General features: G+C 44.6%; 1 protein-coding gene across 1 annotated transcript in view; it reads left to right on the plus strand.

Annotated features, from left to right (window-relative positions):
• Positions 1 to 1,472: 1,472 nt before the first annotated feature.
• The window catches only part of SLC35A2 (solute carrier family 35 member A2), a 33,773-nt gene continuing 14,779 nt past the window's right edge, over positions 1,473 to 20,466 (plus strand). The window contains exons 1-3 of the mRNA XM_040324277.1: positions 1,473 to 1,659; positions 14,417 to 14,602; positions 18,404 to 18,555. Coding sequence (XP_040180211.1) covers positions 1,557 to 1,659; positions 14,417 to 14,602; positions 18,404 to 18,555 — 441 coding nt within the window. The 5' untranslated portion in view covers positions 1,473 to 1,556. The remainder of the gene's footprint in view (positions 1,660 to 14,416; positions 14,603 to 18,403; positions 18,556 to 20,466) is intronic.

Genomic DNA, 20,466 nt, shown 5'->3' on the forward strand with positions numbered 1-20,466 from the left:
CGTCCACTGCCCTACTGACACCGTCCACTGCTCTACTGACACCATCCACTGCCCTACTGACGGTTTTTATTTTTTGTGCTATAAACAACAAAAGAAACGACAATTTAAAAAAATATATATGTATATTTTACTTTTTGCTATAATAAAAAAACAAATTTCTTCATCAGTTTAGGCCAATATGTATTCTTCTACATATTTTTGGTACAAAAAAAACACAATTAGCGTACATGGCTAGTTTGCGCAAAAGACATTGTGGCCGCCGGCAATGCACAGGTCCCTTTATACATGTATAGAGCCATGACAGGTTCTCTTTATACTCCTTTATACATGCATAGAGCCATGACGTGTCCCCTTTAGCTATCATGGTATAAAATAATGAATGTGGGGGCCTTTTGGTGGGCGTGATTTATTTGGGGGGAGCAGCATTTCATTCTTGGTCCCAGGCAGCACAATGTCTTGGGCCGGTGTAGTGTCACTGTTTGCTCCCTATCGCAGAATGCAGCCTAAGTCACGTGGAGTCGAACTGCGCATGCGCAATGCGTTCCAACGCCAAATGCGATGCGTTCCAGGGGATTCACGACACTACCGTTCAGTGAACCCATCACAATTTGTGACGGAAGTGACGAGGAAGCATACACAGAGCGAGGGGGGGGGGGGGCTTTGAGAAAGACATACAGATGTAATGAGAACCATACAAAGAGCGGGGGGGGGGGCGGGAAAAAAGAGACATGCAGATATAATGAGAACAATACACGGAGCAGGGAAAGAGATAAAGAGACATGCAGATATAGTATGGTTCTCATTACATCTGTATGTCTCTTTCTCTCCCGCCCCCCCCGCTCTGTGTATGGTTCTCGTTACATCTGTATGTCTCTTTCTCTCTCGCCCCCCCGCCACTCTGTGTATGGTTCCTCGTCACTTCTGTGACAAATTGTGATGGTTCACTGAAGGGTAGTGTCGTAAATCCCCTGGAACGCATCGCATTTGCCGTTGGAACGCATTTTGCATGCTCAGTTGGCCGCCACGTGACTTCCGCAGCATTCTGCGGTAGGGAGCAGAATATGACACTGCACCGGCACTGGGTATGGCGGTGGGCAGTATGTACAGGAGAGGAGTGTGGAGGGTATGGCGGTGGGCAGCGTATGGAGGGTATGGTGGTGGGCAGTATGTACAGGAGAGGAGTGTGGATGGTATGGTGGTGGGCAGTATGTACAGGAGAGGAGTGTGGAGGGTATGGCGGTGGGCAGCGTGTGGAGGGTATGGTGGTGGGCAGTATGTACAGGAGAGGAGTGTAGGGGTATGATGTTGAACAATATGTACAAGACATTGTAGGTAACTGGCTCTTTTTAGCTGGGTTTTTCTGTGTGGTCGTTGTCTTGGCTACACACGCCAAGGGCGGCGACTCAGACCAGGAAGTAAGCTGCCTGGAGCCATTCCTTGGTTGCTATGGGGTTCGGCCCCGCCCTCCTCCTTGGCAGTAGGTGACGCTGCCCGGAAGTGAGCTGGCGCTGTCGCCGTGGTACGGCGGACCCGGAAGTGCAGCAGGGCCGGGAGAAATGGCGGTGGATGCGGGAGCTGGGGACGAGGAGAGGGATATGAAGCAGCTGCAGACGGAAATGAGGGAGCCGGGAAGTCCACAAGGGAGAAGCTCTGGAGACAGTAAGTGGCCGGGCAACCACAAGGCGACCTGACAGCGGGGAAACTCTGGGACTTGTAGTTCCTCAGCACTTTGCAGAGCTCCCCTGCCAGCCCCGTGTATTTATTGTGTACAGTATGCAGGATTACGGTGTGTTCTTCAGTCATTGCTCCTCTGTGTGTGTCACGTGTACTCTGGGATGGTGTGTGAGAATTGGAAGGACTGTCCTCTCTGTCAGGGTTTATAATATGGTCAGAAGAGAGAGATTATTGGGGATTCCGCTCTCTGTATTTATCTTTCTGGACGTCAGTTTTCAGCTTTGTGAGTGGTTGGACCCCTGGTGCCCAACCTGACTAATGTGGCCCTCTGATAATGTGTTTACCTATTGCCCTGCTAAAGCAGTGATTTATAAGAGTCACATGTAATATATGTCCAGATGACTGCCTCTTGTCGCCCCCCCCCCCTTTTCACCCCCTTTGGCAGTGCCTGGCTATATCCTGTTGTGTGTCTGGCTGCTGTCTCTTTATAATGAATATGCCATGAATTTTAGTTACCCTCCACCAATTTAAATGTGTGTGAGACGACCCTCACCTCTATGTGCCCATGCCACTCCAGCCACATGTTCTATATACTGTATTATTTATACTGATGGGTAAAACTAAAGTAGAAGTCTGTCGCTATCAGCATGCACTCCTCAGTCTAAGTCACCCTGTCAGGTCTCCCTTCCTGCACTGTGTCCCAAACTTCTGGGACTGTCGTATGTCTGTGTCCCCCCACCATGTTTCCATCCTCTCATTACTGGGTTCAGCAGTGACGTAGAGGTCAGAGAATGGATACACAGCGGGGGACGCAGACAGAGGCTGCAGTGCTGGAATGGATGATGTCGGTGACCCAGGCCTCCCGCTGCTGTAAGTAGGAGGCAGGGGGGCATGGCTTACCACTGCTGTGTGTGTCAATAGACGCACATGGGCTCCCCCGTAGCATCTAGCTTGCTAAGGAGGCACCCGTAGCAGGGAGAAGCGGACATTGCCAACAGGGGACTTCCAGAAAAGAAGGTAAAAGAACTGCTCTGTGCAATATTGTTGCTCAGAGCAGGTGAGTATAACTTTTATAATTGTAATGAAAAAATAACCTTTTTAGTGTCACTTTTTATGAGTTCAAGAATGCAACAAAAGCAAAACCTCAGCGCTCATTATGTTCAGCGTCCGATGGTGTATGCATAGTGCCTAGACTGAAGCTGCCCTCGAGTGGGGAAACTCCAAGCAACACTGTAAAGAAACACAGGAGGGCGCAAACGCTGAGTGCATTACCACCACCAAACTTTATTATAAATTGCCAAAAACATACCCAGAGCTCTGAGGAAGGGGGCTTGTCCCCTGAAATGTGTGAGCTGTCCAACCACAGTGATTTGGGAACCATCTGAGCTGGATTTTAAGGTTCAATGTTCTTGTATCTTCTCATGTTTGAGAGTTTTTGGCAATTTGTACTAAATAAAATGTGCTAGGCGTTTGCGCCTTCCTGTGTTTCTTTACAGTTTCACTTTGACCACTGGGGTATACTGATGTGGGCATAAATGGGAGGCTGATGCTGGGAGTTGTAGTTCATGGTTGGTGCAGTTGCTACATCTAGGGTTGGAGGGGGGGGGGGGGGAATTGCTTTGGTGCGTATGCTGGGGGTGGGTTCCTTTGGTTCACATTACACTGGGTAGGGTCTGTAAAGACCTTTGTTTACACTGGACTCTGATGCTGGGAGTTGTAGTTCATGGTTGGTGCTGTTGCCACATCTAGGGTTGGAGGGGGGGGGGGGGGATTGCTTTGGTGCGTATGGGTTCCTCTGGTTCACATTACACTGGGTAGGGTCTGTAAAGACCTTTGTTTACACTGGACTCTGATGCTGGGAGTTGTAGTTCATGGTTGGTGCTGTTGCCACATCTAGGGTTGGAGGGGGGGGGGGGGGGATTGCTTTGGTGCGTATGGGTTCCTCTGGTTCACATTACACTGGGTAGGGTCTGTAAAGACCTTTGTTTACACTGGACTCTGGTGCTGGGTACTCAGCAGGAAGATTCAGTAGAAGTCCGGAGTAATGCTGGCCATTGACAAAGACTTCAGGAGGTGCAAGTTGAATTGTGTGTGGCTGTTCCAGTTTGATAGAAGTTGATCGATGGGTTGATTTATATTGAACAGACCCACTGGAAACCGTTTGTCGATCAGCAGCTGCGTATTCTGACCATGGAGAGTCCCGCTATTAGAATACAATGTCCCAGTGGGGAGATTTTCACCATCCGCCTCGTTTGTGTGGATGTAGGAATCTGTTCATTTTTTTTCATTCAACCCACTGGCAGTGCTATTGCTAAACACTCACAGCGTCTGCATCTGATTGGCTGAAGTCAGTGTTCATCTGACGGTTTTCTGCCTGACTGACAATTTTTCAACCAAAGATTGTGAAGCCAGGTTGTGCCAACGTGGCCGCCCATGGGTTACATTTCAACCAATTCAGACAAAATTCAAGCTGTGTATGGCAAACTTTAATATGGACTGATGTTGGGGACCAGGCAGAGTAGATGGAGAGGATATTCCTGAAACCTAGCAGTATTTGTAAATGGTTCTTGCCAAATATGTTTGTGTGGGATACATTTGTTGTTGGGGGGCTGGCACCACAGACTGTAATGTTTGATAAATTACTGATTTCTTTGTTGTTTTTGTTTACCAGGTTTAGATAAAGCGCTGATAGGACAGCAATGCTTGACAGAGACGAGTACATTCCACCATTGAAATGATTATCTTCATTAGTAGAGCTATCAATCTATTGTCTCTGCCAGTCTTACAGACACACCTTTATGTCACATACCAGGCTGCTTGGTGTCTGCTGGAGGTAAAACATTTTCAACCAGGATTTCTCTGGGGGTTGCTAGGGGGTACCTGAGCAAAGAGCAACATCTGCCTCTCCGATAAATAACCACAGACTCCAGTGATCCTTCTAGCTATCTTTCTTCCTACTGACCACCAATGCAAGGGAATAATTATCACTGTCAGCCCTTCTAGCTCTCTTATTTTTCATTTTTGTTTCATTATATTCTCCAACAAATTGATGTACAGTGAGGGGGGGGGGGGGGGAGTATTTGATCCCATGCTGATTTTGTACATTTGCCCTCTGACACAAAAAGGATCAGTCTATAATTGTAATGGTAGGTTTATTTTAACAGTGAGAGAATAACAAAAATATCCAGAAAAATGCGTTTCAAAAAAATTATAAATTGATTTGCATTTAATGAGTGAAAATAAGTATTTGACCCCTACGCAAAACATGATTTGGTATTTGGTGGCAAAACCCTTGTTGGCAATCACAGAGGTCAGACGTTTCTTGTAGTTGGCCACAAGGTTTGTACACTTCTCAGGAGGGATTTTATCCTACTCCTCTTTGCAGATCCTTCCCAAGTCATTAGGGTTTCGAGGCCGACGTTTGGTAACTCGAACCTTCAGTTACCTCCACGCAGTTTCTATAGGATTAAAGTGGTTGTAAACCCACGTTTGCAAGTTACACCTACAGGTAAGCCTAGATCAAGGCTTACCTGTAGGTATTAGCAATATCTCCTAAACCTGCACAGTTTAGGAGATATTCGCCGAATTACAGGACCGCTGTCTAATGGTGCATGCACCGTAGACAACGGCGTGCAGGCGCACAAACAATAGCTGTGCTAAACACGGCAATGCCATGTTTGATGGCTCCCGCGTGCATGCGCAGGAGTGACATTGCCGCTCCGGCCAATCACAGCATCGGAGCGGCGATTACAGGAAGAAGATCGCCGGAGACATGGCGGCGGAGGGCATGGAGGAGAACTTTGGGGGCTTCGTTCTCAGGTAAGTCGATCATAATGAGCTAGTATGTTGTGCATACTAGCTCATTATGACTTTATTTTGCAGGGTATTTTTTGTAAAAAAATATATAAAACAAGGGTTTACTTCCTCTTTAAGGTCTGGAGACTGGCTAGGCCACTCCAGGACCTTAATATGCTTCTTCTTGAGCCACTCCTTTGTTGCCTTGGCTGTGTGTTTTGGGTCATTGTTGTGCTGGAATACCCATCCATGACCCTTTTTCAATGCCCTGGCTGAGGGAAGGAGCTTCTCACCCAATATTTGGCTCCGTCCATCGTCTCTTTGATGCAGTGAAGATGTCTTGTCTGTACCCTTAGCAGAAAAACACCCCAAAGTGTAATGTTTCCACCTCCGTGTTTGACTGTGTTCTTGGGGGTCATAGGCAACATTCCTCCTCCTGCTCTTGTAGCCAATTCCAGCCTTGTGTAGGTCTACAATCTTTGGTCTTGGCCATGGTGGAGAGATTGGAATCTGATTGCTTCTGTGGACAGGTGTCTTTTATACAGGTAACAAGCTGAGATTTGGAGCACCCCTTTAAGAGTGCTCCTAATCTCAGCTTGTTTCCTGTATAGAAGACACCTGGGAGCCAGAAATCTTGCTGATTGGTAGGGAATCAAATACTTATTTCACTCATTAAAAATGCAAATCAATTTAACCTTTTTGAAATTCGCTTTTCTGGATATCTTTGTTGTTATTCTGTCTTTCACTGTTAAAATAAACCTACCATTAAAACGATAGACTGATCAGTGGGCAAATGTACAAAATCAGCAGGGGATCAAATACTTTTTCACTCACTGTATAGAGCAGCCTTGGGTGTCGCATACTCTAAGAACACCATTCCTTATCCTCTTTTTTTTCTTTTTTTTTTGTATCTCATTTTGCTGCTCACACCAATGTATTCTAATTGGTGTCAGTGGGAGAAAGAGTGCCCCATCATTGGTATCAGTGGAAGGAATGGTGTCCCATTGTTGGTGTCAATGGGAGAAATAGTGCCCCGTTGTCGCCATCAAGAATTATGCCCCATTGTTGGTGTCGGTGGGAGAAATGGTGTCTTGTATCAGTAAGAGGAAAGGTACCTCAAGGGCCGCATAAATGCGAGCAAAGGGCCGCATCCGGCCCCTGAGCCGCAGTTTGGTGACCACTGATCTAAAGGACGTTGTACAGTGATAGTACCAGAATATCTCCATCTATAGAGCCCTGCATTGGGTTAGAAGCTGGGTCCGAGGGCGTTTTACAAATATCTGATGGTCCAGTGTAGATGCAGAGTAGTTGCTTGTATAAAACATTGGTCTCTAGGCTTATTCTAATATAGTTCTAGGAACCTGGGTAACACTATGGAGACCTAGGCAAGTCCCTAGTTCAGGGTAAATGTAGGTGACAAGATATCTCTGGGGACACTTATGCTAAAGGTCACTGGGTGCCAAATACACCAAGATGATATGTCTTTACTTTCTCTGTAGGAGAGATTGGATGTAAGCCATTGATGCCTATGTTGTCCTCACTTGGATCTCCTGCACTGTATGAATAGGCGTCTGTCATTCACAAGGCCTCCAGTGTTTGGGTCCTGCTGCCCCTCGCTGGGAGTGTTCCACACACTACAGTGTACACCTTTGTGTTCTGCACTCCATGGACTGTACATAGGACATTGATATGTTAATCATTACAGGTTTCCATTCAATGCAGGTATTTTGGGTGTGTATGGCCTGTGAGTTGAATGAGATTTCTGCACGTCGCTCTTGTGTTCTCATTTCTCAATGTACCTGTTTTATGCAGACATTGTTCTCCAGTACAGCAGAATTCTTTTCTATAGTTAACACTGTCATTGCTGACGAGGAAGCATTACTATTTTCACTGTCGGCTCTTTTCTAGTCGTCTTTATTATTCATTTATTTTCTGCAAATAATTTTCTGGACCTGCGTCGGTTCACTGTCTTGGGGGACATATGTCGCGTCTGATGATAGTGCTTGAATTGATGGTATATGAAATGCAACATTTTTAAAATGTGTCTGTTTTGAATATTTGTCTGCAATGTCTGGCCATAGAGCTGTGTACTGGGCTGCCAGCTTTTTGGATAGTGTGAGAGATTGCAATAAAGGTCCTTTTATTTTCTACTGCTGTTTACTCAACTGGGACAGCTTCTATTAAATGTATAATGTGCATGAATTAGATGAGGAGACGTGGCATTTTGTACTGGTACGGACCAGTCCGACTGGTTTGTCCTAATCTTCTGATAGTCAGATGAAGGCATTTAAATATGGCGTTTTTCTAATAACTGGGTCATAGCAATCAGTGAGCATGTACACTCACCGGCCACTTTATTAGGTACACCTTGCTAGTACCGGCTTGGACCCCCTTTTGCCTTCAGAACTTCCTTTAAAGCGGGAGTTCACCCGAAAAAAATTTTAACATTAGATTAATGCTCATTTTGTCTAGGGGAATCCGCTTTTTTTTTTTTTTTAAATCGAAGCAGTACTTACCGTTTTAGAGAGCGATCTTCTCCGCCGCTTCCGGGTATGGTGTTCGGGACTGGGCGTTCCTTTTTGATTGACAGTCTTCCGAAAGGCTTCCGACGGTCGCATCCATAACGTCATGAGTAGCCGAAAGAAGCTGAATGTCGGTGCGGCTCTATACGGCGCCTGCGCACCGACGTTCGGCTACTTTCGGAAAATTGTGACGTGATAGATGCGACCGTCGGAAGCCTGTCAATCAAATAGGAACGCCCAGTCCCGCAGCCCATACCCGGAAGCGGCGGAGAAGATCGCTCTCTAAAACGGTAAGTACGACTTAGTTTTTAAAAAAAACACCCGATTCCCCTAGACAAAACAAACATCAATCTAATGTTAAAAATTAACATTTCTGGGTGAACCTCCACTTTAGAGGGGTTGTAAAGGTTATGGCTCCTGCTGCTATCAATCAGTCCAATGAGGACCCGAGACAGCGTCTGGAGTTGCTGTGCTCGTTCCTGTCTCTGGAACGGTCGGGTTCAGGTAAGTAAAGGGGGGGCTCTGGGGGGCTGCTGCACTACAAAAGGTTTTTCACCGTAAGGTGAAAAACCTTGAGGGTTTACAACCCCTTTAATTCTTGGTGGCATTGATTCAACAAGGTGTTGGAAATCCTCAGATTTTGGACCATATTGACATGATAAAATCAGTTGCTGCAGATTTGTCGGCTGCCCATCCATGATGCGAATCTCCCGTTCCACCACATCCCAAAGGTGCTCTATTGGATGAGATCTGGTGAATGTGGAGGCCATTGGAGTACAATGACCTCATTGTCATGTTCAATAAGCCAGTGGTGAAATGATTTGATCTTTGTGACATGGTGCATTATCCCAGGGTTTGACAAATTTGCTTGGAATCTAGGAGCCAGCTAAAAAAGTTAGGTGCCAGAAAACGCGCCCCGTCCCAACGAGCTTGCGCGCAGAAGTGAACGCATATGTGAGGTATCGCCTCACACATGTTGGGTATTAATTTACTCGGTGTAACATTGTCTTTCACAATATAAAACACAATTGGGCTAACTTTACGCTTGTAAGACCGCTGCGCAAATATGGTGTGACAAAGTATTGCAACAACCGCCATTTTATTCTCTAGGGCAGGGTTTCACAACTCCAGTCCTCAAGGCACACCAACAGGTCATGTTTTCAGGATTTCCCTCAGATGAAACGGCTGTGGTAATTACTAAGGCAGTGAAACTGATCAAATCACTTGTGCAAAATAATGGAAAGCCTGAAAACATGACCTGTTGGGGCGCCTTGAGGACTGGAGTTGGGAAACACTGCTCTAGGGTGTTAGAATAAAAAATATATACAATGTTTGGGGGATCTAATTAGAGGGAAGGAGATGGCAGTGAAAACACTGGGGAGGCTCCATTAGAATTGCTGGTTTACTTGTCATGCCAACGGCCACCACAAGATGATGCCAGATCACAGAAGGAAGCTTAGGCCTGCAGAAGGCCGCAAAGCTGCCGCCTTAATTACCGGCCGGCATGGCCCGACGCGATCGTGCGGCGGGGGCGCACGGAGACACAGGATGGGGTATCCTGTGTCTCCGTGCCCCCCCAGCCGCGTGATCACGTCGAGCCATGCCGGTAATTAAGGCCAGCGACTTTGCAGCCTTCTGCAGGCCTTAGCTTCCCCGGGCGCCAGGTTGCTAATTCTAGTCGCAATTCTGACCGGGCGCCTGGATTTTTTCAAAACCCTGCATTATCCTACTGGAAGGAGCCATCAGTAGATCGGTACACTGTGGTCATAAAAAGATGGAAATGGTCAGCAACAATACTCAGGTAGGCAATGACATTTAAATGATGCTCAATTGGAACGAAGAAGCCTAAAGTGTGCCAAGAAAATATCCCCCACACCACCAGCCTGAACCATTGATACAAGGCAGGATGGATCCATACTTTCATGTTTTTTACTCCAAATTCAGACCCCACCATCTGAATGTCACAGCTGAAATCGAGACTTATCAGACCAGGAAACATTTTTCCAGTCTTCTATTCTTCAGTTTTGGTGAGCCTGTGCGCATTGTAGCCTCCGTTTTCTTAGTTTCCTGTTCTTGTGGCACTTGGTGTGGTCTTCTGCTGTAGCCCATCTGCTTCAAGGTTCAATGTGTTGTGCATTCAGAGATGGTATTCTGCATACCTTGGTTGTAACAAGTCTTTATTTGTGTTTATTGTTGCCTTTCTATCATCGCAAAACCCATTCTCCTCCGACATCAACAAGGCATTTTCGTCCACACAACTGCCGCTCACTGGATATTTTCTCTTATTTGGACCATTCTCTGTAAACCCTAGAGATGGTTGTGTGTGAAAATCCCAGTAGGTCAGCAGTTATTGAAATACTCAGACCAGCCTGTCTGGCACCAACAACCCTTGTTTCCCATTCTGCTCAGTTTGAGTCCTCTTCACCACCTCTAGATGCTGCCATGTGATTGGCTGATTAGAAATGTGTGTTACCAATAAATTGAACAGGTGTACCTAATGAAGTGGCCGGTGAGTGTACATGAGTTATTACCAGATCATACATGAAGAAATTGTCTTATCTCATGTTCTTTTTGCATGCACTAAACAGTACAAGCTGGTTTATATATAATATTTGTATAATGTACCAGGGTGGATTTGATTTAAATAACTAGTAAAAAAGCTGGATTTAAGTCAACTCGATTAAATCACGATTTTTAAAGAGCAACTGTAATCTCTGTCCTTTAGTGGCTCCTCCTCTGACTCACCGACCGTCCCAATCACTTTAATGCAATGGCTGGTGATGTGGCAGTGACTCATGGTGAGGGATGTGGCGGTAGCAGGTGAGTGGATGCCCACTAACAGGGGCTGCCATGATGGATCTGAAATGACAGGTGCTCTCTAAATCTAAGCACTTATTCTTGCTGGTAGTTAGAATCTTTATTATTTGCAAACAAAATGAAAAAGCTTCCTACTTAGAATAATAAGCTGTCAGGTTAGTAAAACAGCAATATCAGAACTGATTTAATCATACAGTTTGTAGTGTACATAGATTTGCAATTTGGGATAAAGGAATATTCCTGAAATTTGGCTGATCTCATGGCTACTGTGAAATTATGTGAATACATCAATGCAGTGCATGTTATCTCAGCTTGCAGAGCTTGGATTCAATGAGGAAAAGAGATTTCACCTCCAAATACGGAAAGGTTTCTTCACAGGAAGAACTGTGACAATGTGGAACAGACTCCCTCCAGAGGTGGTTCTGGCCAGCTCAGTAGATTGCTTTAAGAAAGGCCTGGATACTTTCCTAAATGTACATAAAATAATTGAGTACTAAGATTTGTAGGTAAAGTTGATCCGGGGAAAATCTGATTGTCTCTCGGGGGATCAGGAAGGAATTTTTTGTGGTTGAACTGGATGGACTTGTGTCTTTTTTCAACCTGGCTAACTATGTAACTATGAATGAGTTTACCAAAAATGTAAATATTGCAGAATATACAGCCTCGTACTACATAACTATGCTCCATTTCCTGCTATATAAACTAAATTATTAATGTATCTTACATGGGAAAACTATCTTTAGATTTTTACACCAGAAGCATTTTATTAAAATTGACAAAAATCTAAAAAATCAGATTTTAAATAAAACCGCTTTTTTTTTTTTTTTTTTTTTTTTTTTTTTTTTTAATCATTAAATCATTCACCTGTACATGTTTAGGTGAATATTGAAGGGTTTCAGGTAGGGCCGAAACAACTAATCGATTATGAAATTAATCGATTACAATTTTCATAATCGATTAATCGGCCAGTAACATAATGGGGTTAAAAAAAACAAAAATAAGCCTTTTATAGTACAAAAAAGCTAAACGCTACTGTAAATGTTACTTTCACTGTCCCACAGTAAAAACTTTAACCCCTTACAGTAGCAATTATTTGCTCTTTTTGTACTTATTTTAGTTTTTTTAACCCCCATTATGTTACTAAACATCTCAGGCCTGGGTTCACACCGACGTTTTTTTGGTGCTCTTTGCAGAAACACACTACAGTTCATTTACATGTTTTCCTATGGGACACGTTCACATCCAGGGCTGTGGAGTCGGTAGATAAATGTTCCGACTCAATGGCCCGGATTCAGAAAGTGAAAGTGAGTGTGCGGCGTCTTATCTATGCGCCTGATTCATAGAATCAGTTACGCATAGATTTCCCTAAGATCCGACCGGCGTAGGTGTCTTACACTGGCCGCTAGGTGGCGCTTCCGTAGATTTACGCGTGGAATATGCTAATTAGGTAGATACGCGATTCAGAAACGTACGTCCGCCCGGTGCATTTTTTCACGTCGTTTACGTTCGGCTTTTTCCGGCGTAAAGTTACCCCTGCTATATGAGGGGTATCCTATGTTAAGTATGGACGTCGTTCCCGCGTCGGTTTTTGAAAATTTTACATCGTTTGCGTAAGTCGTTCGCGAATAGGGCTGTACGTAAGTTACGTTCAAGTCTAAAGCAATGACGATTTGGGGGCGTAATTTCGAGCATGCGCACTGGGATTCTTTCACAAACGCGCATGCGCCGTTCGTAAAAAAAAGCATCAAATACGTGGGGTCACAATGAATTTAAATAAAACACGCCCACATCATCCACATTTGAATTAGGCGTGCTTACGCCGGACCAAATACGTTACGCCGCCGTAACTTAGGGCGCAAGTTCTTTATGAATACGGAACTTGCGCCCTAGGTTACGTCGGCGTAACGTATCTGAGATACGTTACGCCCGCGGATAGATACACCATTGTATCTGAATCTGGGCTATTGTATTTTATACATTCCTTTAAAGGAAAGAAAGGCAACATACATGTCATTACCACAGGAGTTTTTTCCAATGGTTTACAGCTTCAGTCTTGAACTATTGACCCTCCATTCCCTTCACTTATACAAGTGTCTCTAGTCCTGCAAAAAACATATTTACGTAATCCCTTATCAGTGAGAGGCTAGGTTACCCATGGGCGCTGCGTTCCCTGTAAAAGCAGAACACAACACTATGGAAAGTATAAGTATTGCCGCTCCTGATTGTGCGTTGCGTGCCATATAGTGAAGCACATGAAAAGCATGCTTCTTCACGGTCACTTAACGTGTTCGTTTTGCGGTTACGTGAGGCACTGCATGCATTGGTCTTTATTCTTACAGTAGAGAAGTCATTAATTATAACTTTTTGTGAATTGGGAAATTTAAACTTGCCTTTTTAATTCCAATCTAAATTTAGTAGGAGTCGGTGCATTGTTTGCCGACTCCAGGTACCCAAAATCTCCTCTGACTCCGACTCCACAGCACTGTTCACATCCATAATTTTTTTCAGCTGCTGCGTATTTAAAAAAGGCGAGGACTTTTTAACGCAAAACGGTGCTATTTCTTTTTTTTTTTGTTCAATATACTTCAATGGAGAAGCTGCAGAAAAGCATGAAACTTGTTTTTGCGGCAATTTGTGTTTTGTAATCTGCCCAACAACAAATTGGCCAAAAAAAATGCTTTTTATTTTTTTTAAGGCTATTATCCGATTAATCGAAACAATAATCAGCCAACTAATTGATTATGACAATGACCGTTAGTTGCAGCCCTAGTTTCAGGAGATGAACAGATTTGTATTGCATTGGAAATTCCTTAAACACAACTGATGTCCTCCTGGCCAGTGATTCCTAAACGGAAAACTACCAACCGTCTCTTTGTACCTAAACTTGTATAAAGTGTAACTAAACCTAAAATTGTTATATATTATAGCTTGCCAATCATTGGGTGTGGTGGCTGCACTAGTTTATTAATAGCTGGCCATTGTAAGTACCCCTGTCAGTTGTAAATGGTTTGTCTCAACCCTCTAATTGCCCCCTTGCTGGAAGGCTTGGGCTGTTAAAGGTAATGTTACTGCATGATATGTCATTTTTGATCATGGCATTTATGTTCCTGCTTGGGTCAATAGGCTGCATGGTGAAGTTCAAGCAGTTCTAACGGCCTATTCTCTCCCCCTCCAGCTTAATAAACATTTCAGACTTGCCTGCTTTGTGTAATGGTGTTGCACAGAGCAGCCCTGAACCTCCTCGTCTGAGGTCCCCCACCTGTGCTCTAGACTCCTTCTCTTCTTTCAGTGATCCCATAGCACACTATTTGCTATGGGGGCACTTGTGCAGGCTCGATCCCCACCCAGGCTGTGTGCATCTATTGAGACACTCGTAGTGCAAAGTGGATTTGCCTTTAGTAAATCAACCCCATAGTGTGCAGCTAGGCTAAGCGTTTGGAGGAGGAGGGAGGGACAACAAGGCCTAAAACCTTTTTTTTATCTTTATACAGGGAATGCATTTAAGGTAGCTAAAAATTTGCTTTAGAACCACTTTTAGTTCAGAACTTCAATTATGTTTTGCTGATATAATTTGTTTTAACTTTTTATTGGTTCTTCTTTTTTTGCAGGGGTAAATCGTCGCCTCAAGTACCTGAGCTTGGCTGTGTTGGTGGTGCAGAATGCATCCCTCATCCTCAGCATCCGATATGCCCGCACCCTGCCCGGGGATCGCTTCTTCTCTACTACTGCAGTGGTCATGGCAGAAGTTCTGAAGGGCATCACTTGCCTGATCCTCATGTTGGCACAGAAAAGAGGTACGTTGTGTGATTGGTCTGGAAATCTTTGGCGGGGTGTTATTGGTTAACATCTGACCGGCTGTGCCATAATCCATTTCCTTTGAATTTGTCATACTCTGTGTTTTGCATGCTGAGCTAAACCGACCCGGGCAATAGACATGACAAGGTTGTCGCCTTGTGGGACTTAGTTTTTCTCACTGAAGTTCCTACAAGGTGATTGCTGATCTTTTCATAACCTTCTTCTGTTTATCTGGGGTGTTGACTTCTGGGACTTTGGAGATGAGCACCACCTTCAGTGTTTAGCCCAACCCTCCCTACTATCCACTGATAGGGCTGTTATTGTAACATCCCTTTCGCTGGAAAGTGGGCTTCTATCTGATAGGCAATTTTATCCAGAGGTGAGGCTTAACCCGCAAAGTAGGCAGTGTGGTCACCTATACTGCTGCAAGAGACAGGGCCAGAAAAGTCTGCAAGCAAAACTTTTCAAAGGTCCCTTTCTATAATATCGTTTTTTCACAAGCTCCAGACTTTCTTGTGAAGTTCTTTGTTGTATTTTGAGTGCTGTCCCTAATTTTTTTTGCTTTTATTGGCAAAATGCATGATGAATTGCTATAATATATGTAAGGGCTTGTTATAAACATTTTGTTTTATGTAGCAGCCTGAAAGGTGTTTCTTAATGACCGAGCCTCTTTAACGTTGATTACAGTATACACACAGTACATTGTCCACTTGCAGATCTAATATCACCATTTGCAGTGTTGTCGGACATAACGGGCATTTTTTTTAAACCATTCTATAATAGAAGCAGCTTGTCAAGTGTTCAAAGCTGAAGTTCACCTAAAAGTGGTTGTTAACCCACCAATGTATCTTTACATAGTCCTCTCTGTTTTTTAATGTAATGGCCCCTGTGACTGTTGTATGGGCGTAAAATGAAGGATGGATGGCCGCACTCCAAACCAAACAGGTTGTCTTTATTTAAACGAACAGCAAAACATACCAGATCACAGCAACAGAAACAGGAGGATAACCGACGTTTCGCACTGACTTAGTGCTTATTCATGGCCCCTGTGACTGTTCTTTATAAAAATAATGCTGTATATACCTTGTTTACAGAGCACTGATCTGCGCTCATTGACCTGCCGCCTATTTCCTCTCTCAGCCTGACATGTGCAGTGGGCGGGGCTGGGGATCCCCTGCTGACGTTAGTCAGGAGAGAGGCGGCCCTGCCCGCTGCATCTGTCGGGCCAAGAGAGGAGAGAGAGGTGGGTCAATGAGCACAGAACATCGCTCTGTAAATAAGGTATATACAGCATTATTTTTATAAAGCACAGTCACAGGGGTCCATTACATTAAAAAACAGGATTATATTAAAAAGAAACAGTAATTTGAGCAGCAGGACGGGAGGGGGCGGCGTAGCCACGGAGCTGACAGGCAAAGAGGGGAGGGGGGAGAGGATACAGGAGACGCAGAGAAGGGCTGCGGATGACGGAGACACGTACGCTGATAATGGTGTCGGGGCTCAGCAGCCCTGATATATCTGGGTCAGCGTACAGGGAGAAAGGTAGAAACTAGCAGGATCAGCCAGGTATTACAGGTGATACAGGGGGCCAAATAACACAGCAATGGACATCCTCCCCTTTGTGCGCTCCTGCAGGGGGTCCCGGCCCCTTACCGCGTGATCAGCTGTCAGCCAATGTGCAGCTTGTGTGCAAGGGACATCGGTCCCGAAGAGGAAGAGGCAATTCTGCCTCATCTGTGCAATACGTACCACCTGCCAGTGCCACCCATCAGGGCCTATTAGTGTCCACCAGTGGCGCCTATCATTGCAGCCTCATCAGCGTACATCAATGAAGGGCAAAAATTACCTTTTTGCAAAAAAAAATTAAATTGGTCTTTTTAAAAAAGATTAATAAAAACCGCAGAGGTGATCAAATACCACCAAAAGAAAGCTCTATTTGTGGGAATTTTTTTTTTTATAAAAACTTTATTTGGGTACAGTGTTGAATGACCGTGCAATTGTCATTCAAATGGCAGCGGCTCTAAAAAAATATGTTTCTCCCATGCAATGGGGTCATGCCTGCACTGCACAGGTCAACTGCTTGTTTTTGTCTAGGGGTCGGCAGAAAGCTTATACTCACTCGATTCTCCAGATAACGGCAGTCCAATGTGTTCCTGGTCTATGGAGCCTGCTCTGGGCATGATGACATTAGGAACAGCCCACTATTAAAGCGGAGCTCCACTCAAAAGTGAAAGTTCTGCTTTAAGGCCTCCTCCCCAGATCCTGTTTTTGTGAAACTGAGCTTTTGGGAAGCAGGTACCCAATTTTGACAGGTACCCGCTCCCACTTCCGTTCCAGAAGTTCCGTCCCACAAGCGGTCACAGCCGGATTCCCATAGTAAAGATGCCGGTGTTCTGTCACAATCAAGATCTCCAACTATGTCACTTCCGGTTACTGTAAACCGTCAGTAATTGAAGATTTTGATGACTCGTTGTTTTGACACAACAACGGCAACTGTATACACTCCGGTACACGGTATTATGAGCGGATATTGTTAGTCCGATACTAACCAACAAAATGGTCACCTCTGCGGTGGCGACAACTTTTCCCTTGTTACCCCCTGTTGTGTCAAAACAGCAAAGTCTTTGTGTACCGGAGTGTACACACTTGTTGGTGTTGTCAAAACAGCAAGTCATCGAAATTTCCAATAAATGATGGTTTACAGTAACCGGAAGTGACGTAATTGGAGATCTTGATGAATTGGCTATTTTGACAGAACACCGGCCCTGCCAAGGGAGAACACATGATGAAAATGTCTGGGGTGTGAGTGCACCGCTGGATCATGGGACAGGCGAGTTTATTAAAAGTCAGAAGCTAAGCTTTTTGTAGCTGCTGACTTTTAATAAACAGAAAATGACTGGAACTCCGCTTTAAAGACTGCTGGAGTGCGGGGATGCCAGACCAGTCTTGTGCTGGGAGGACCAGGTAAGTATACCACCGCTCTACAACAGCCGTTGACCCCTGCAGTATGGGCAAAGCCCTTCTGCATGGGGGGGGAGATTTGCCTGGAGTTGAGCTTTAAAGAGAAAAATCACCAAAGCTTTAGTCGGGTGGGCTTGCCTGTTATGAGGTAAGCCCCATGTTGTGAAGACAGCTGGTTCCTAAATATTAACTGTATGGATGCCGTGCCCTTTTCTAGTCTCTGAACCTCCAGTGCTGTAATGGTTAACAGATGTAGGTCTTTAGGCAGAACAGCAGTACAGATGGTCCGATGGGGACACATTCCCTCCTTCATTGAAAATAAGTTCTTGTTTACACTACTTGTAACCTGATCTGTGAATGGAGGAGGGTCTGAGCAGTCATTGGATTCTCTCCCCATTCATAGAGCATTTTACAAGCAGTGTAGTCAATGAAAGAACTTTTCTCAGTGGAGGGAGTGTGTTCCTGTTGGACCATCTGTACTGCTGTTCTACATGAAGACCCAAAGCTGTTAGCCACTGTAGTTCCAGAAGTGCAAAGAGGACACAGCATCCCTGCAGTGAAGATTTCTCCAGGATCCAGCGGCCCACACAATGTAGGACATCCTTCATTACAGGTAAGTGAGGTCACTAATTTGCAGGTCCACTTACTGTTGCTGTGCTTGTATACATTTTTGTTTTTCAGGTTGCCTATAAGTCTTTTATCCTTCCTGATTTATTTTTTTATGCCACTTTTCAGAAATATTGCAGAGTCTTTCAAAATGGCTTGCATGCTGTATGTGCAAAAAGTAATGATTGCAATAATACTAATAGTGATGCTCTTTGTATATTTATTTCTTGTAGGCAATGTCAAGGAACTGGTTGTGTATCTCTACGATGCCATCATTATTCAGTATATGGACACGCTAAAGCTGGCAGTGCCCTCACTTATATACACATTACAGAATAACCTTCAGTATGTGGCAATATCGAACCTTCCGGCAGCCACCTTTCAGGTGAGAATCGTCCTGAGTCTTTGGCACCACAGAACACTATCCCTGAAATAGAAGAACTCACACAGGACTGAGAGGAGTTTAGCAACCTAATGTTTCTACCACAGTCACACTTTGGGCCTTTAAGGGAAGGCTTGTGTAAGACAACTTATACTCGGTTGGTAATTCTACAACTGTAATTTTGCAGCACTGAAGACGATCAGCTGTTTTCTAGGTTTGTTTTACCTGCCAAATTTTTATTCTGTACAACCAGTCTGTCCCAGGAACTGTTGATTCAGCCCTACTTCCTGCTAATATTGGAAACTGGTCATGGATACTGACCTATTATCCAGCAAGCAGGCTGAAGGCCTAGAGGTGGCACACACAACCTTAATTTCTAAGCCTGAAAAGATGCGTTACCTGCTTAGCTACGCAGGGTGGCAAATAGATGTAGATCTTAAGACTGGCCTAGCAGAGTTACAAATCCTTTGTAAGATGATGTTAGCTATATAGAATTTGAACTGTTCCTGGTAGAGTTGCACTAAGACAGTTGTTTTTTTTTTTTTTTATTGGTTAGTACCGATACTTTTGGTCATGTTCTCGCAGATACTGCATACTGATACTTTGCAATTTGCATTAAAACAAGGGTACGTATCACACTGCAAAGAATCTCATGTGATTTGCACAGGAATGCAGTGTGATTCATGTTAGTGTATATATATATGAGAGCTTCCTGGAGATTGGGCGGTGGTGAGGTACGCAAGCAGCTCCTCCCTCCCCTTCTACCAGGCCAGTGAGAGAGCAAAGCTCAGTGGGGACCCGGCCGTGAAGCTGAAAAACTACACTACCAGGGTTCCCTTACCAGCAATGGCGGCTGCTGCAGCACCCAACCAGCCTATGTAAACATTGGCTGCGGTGTTGACATTGCTGGATGTTAAAAGTCAGCAGCTACAGTATGTGTAGCTGCTGACTTTTGATTTTTAAAGGGTTGGGGTGGAACGCCTCTTTAAAGCGGGGGTTCCGCGGATTATCTATTTTTTTTGCCATTCTTCTAACGCTCTTACCTTTATTACTCCACTACCTGTGTCCCACTCCTTTAGCCAGCGTAGTCAGTGTTCTTGAGAAACGATATTTTATAAAAAGAAGCGATGGACGTTTCCATTTTAACTTTGGGCACTGTGACGCCCACAGGGTATTCTTGCGGGATACGGCGAATGTGTTCCCATACCTAAAATGGAGAATTTGTTGCCGCCCACGTCACATGACCCACTTGCCGAGTCACGTGAACGGCGAGATATCGTAAGCCGTAAGCACAGCGCGTCTCCTGGGATTCTCATGCCTCACTCCCAGGAGACATAGCGCTGGTGGGGGAAAAGGAACATTCACGCCCACTCCCGCGGGGAATATTGAGTGACAGCACACAAACGGCAGCATTAGAAAGGTAAGGATAGAGATTTAAAAAAAAAAAAAAAACAACAACGGATTATTTGTCTATGGCTACCAGTTTGATTCAGCACAAGTCAAAACTTAGGGTGAACCTCCGCTTTAAATACATATCTGGTCAAATGCGAAACCTGCAAAGGTGATTCAGTCCCGCCGATGATGGCAAATCCCAGCCGCTGGAGCAGAAGTTTCAGGACCCCAATGGGTATAGGTACAGCTCCTCCAGCCCTGTGAGCACTTCCAGGGGCTGTGATTTTCTATCATTGGTGAGACCAGGAGACCTGTGCAGATTTTGCATTTAAACTGTACTTAATGTGAGTTCTAACATTTTTAATAAACTGCAAACTAAATGGAGATTTTTGCTTTTTTACACACATGTGGAACTTGCATGCGATTTGGACAGAAATCGCACCGCATTCTTGTTCAAATCGCATTTGACTCTTTGTAGTTTGTTTTGCGCTCATTCATTTTGTATTGATGCAAATCACACCA

This window comes from Rana temporaria, chromosome 9 (genome assembly GCF_905171775.1).
Source record: "Rana temporaria chromosome 9, aRanTem1.1, whole genome shotgun sequence".
Taxonomy (NCBI): Eukaryota; Metazoa; Chordata; class Amphibia; order Anura; family Ranidae; genus Rana; species Rana temporaria.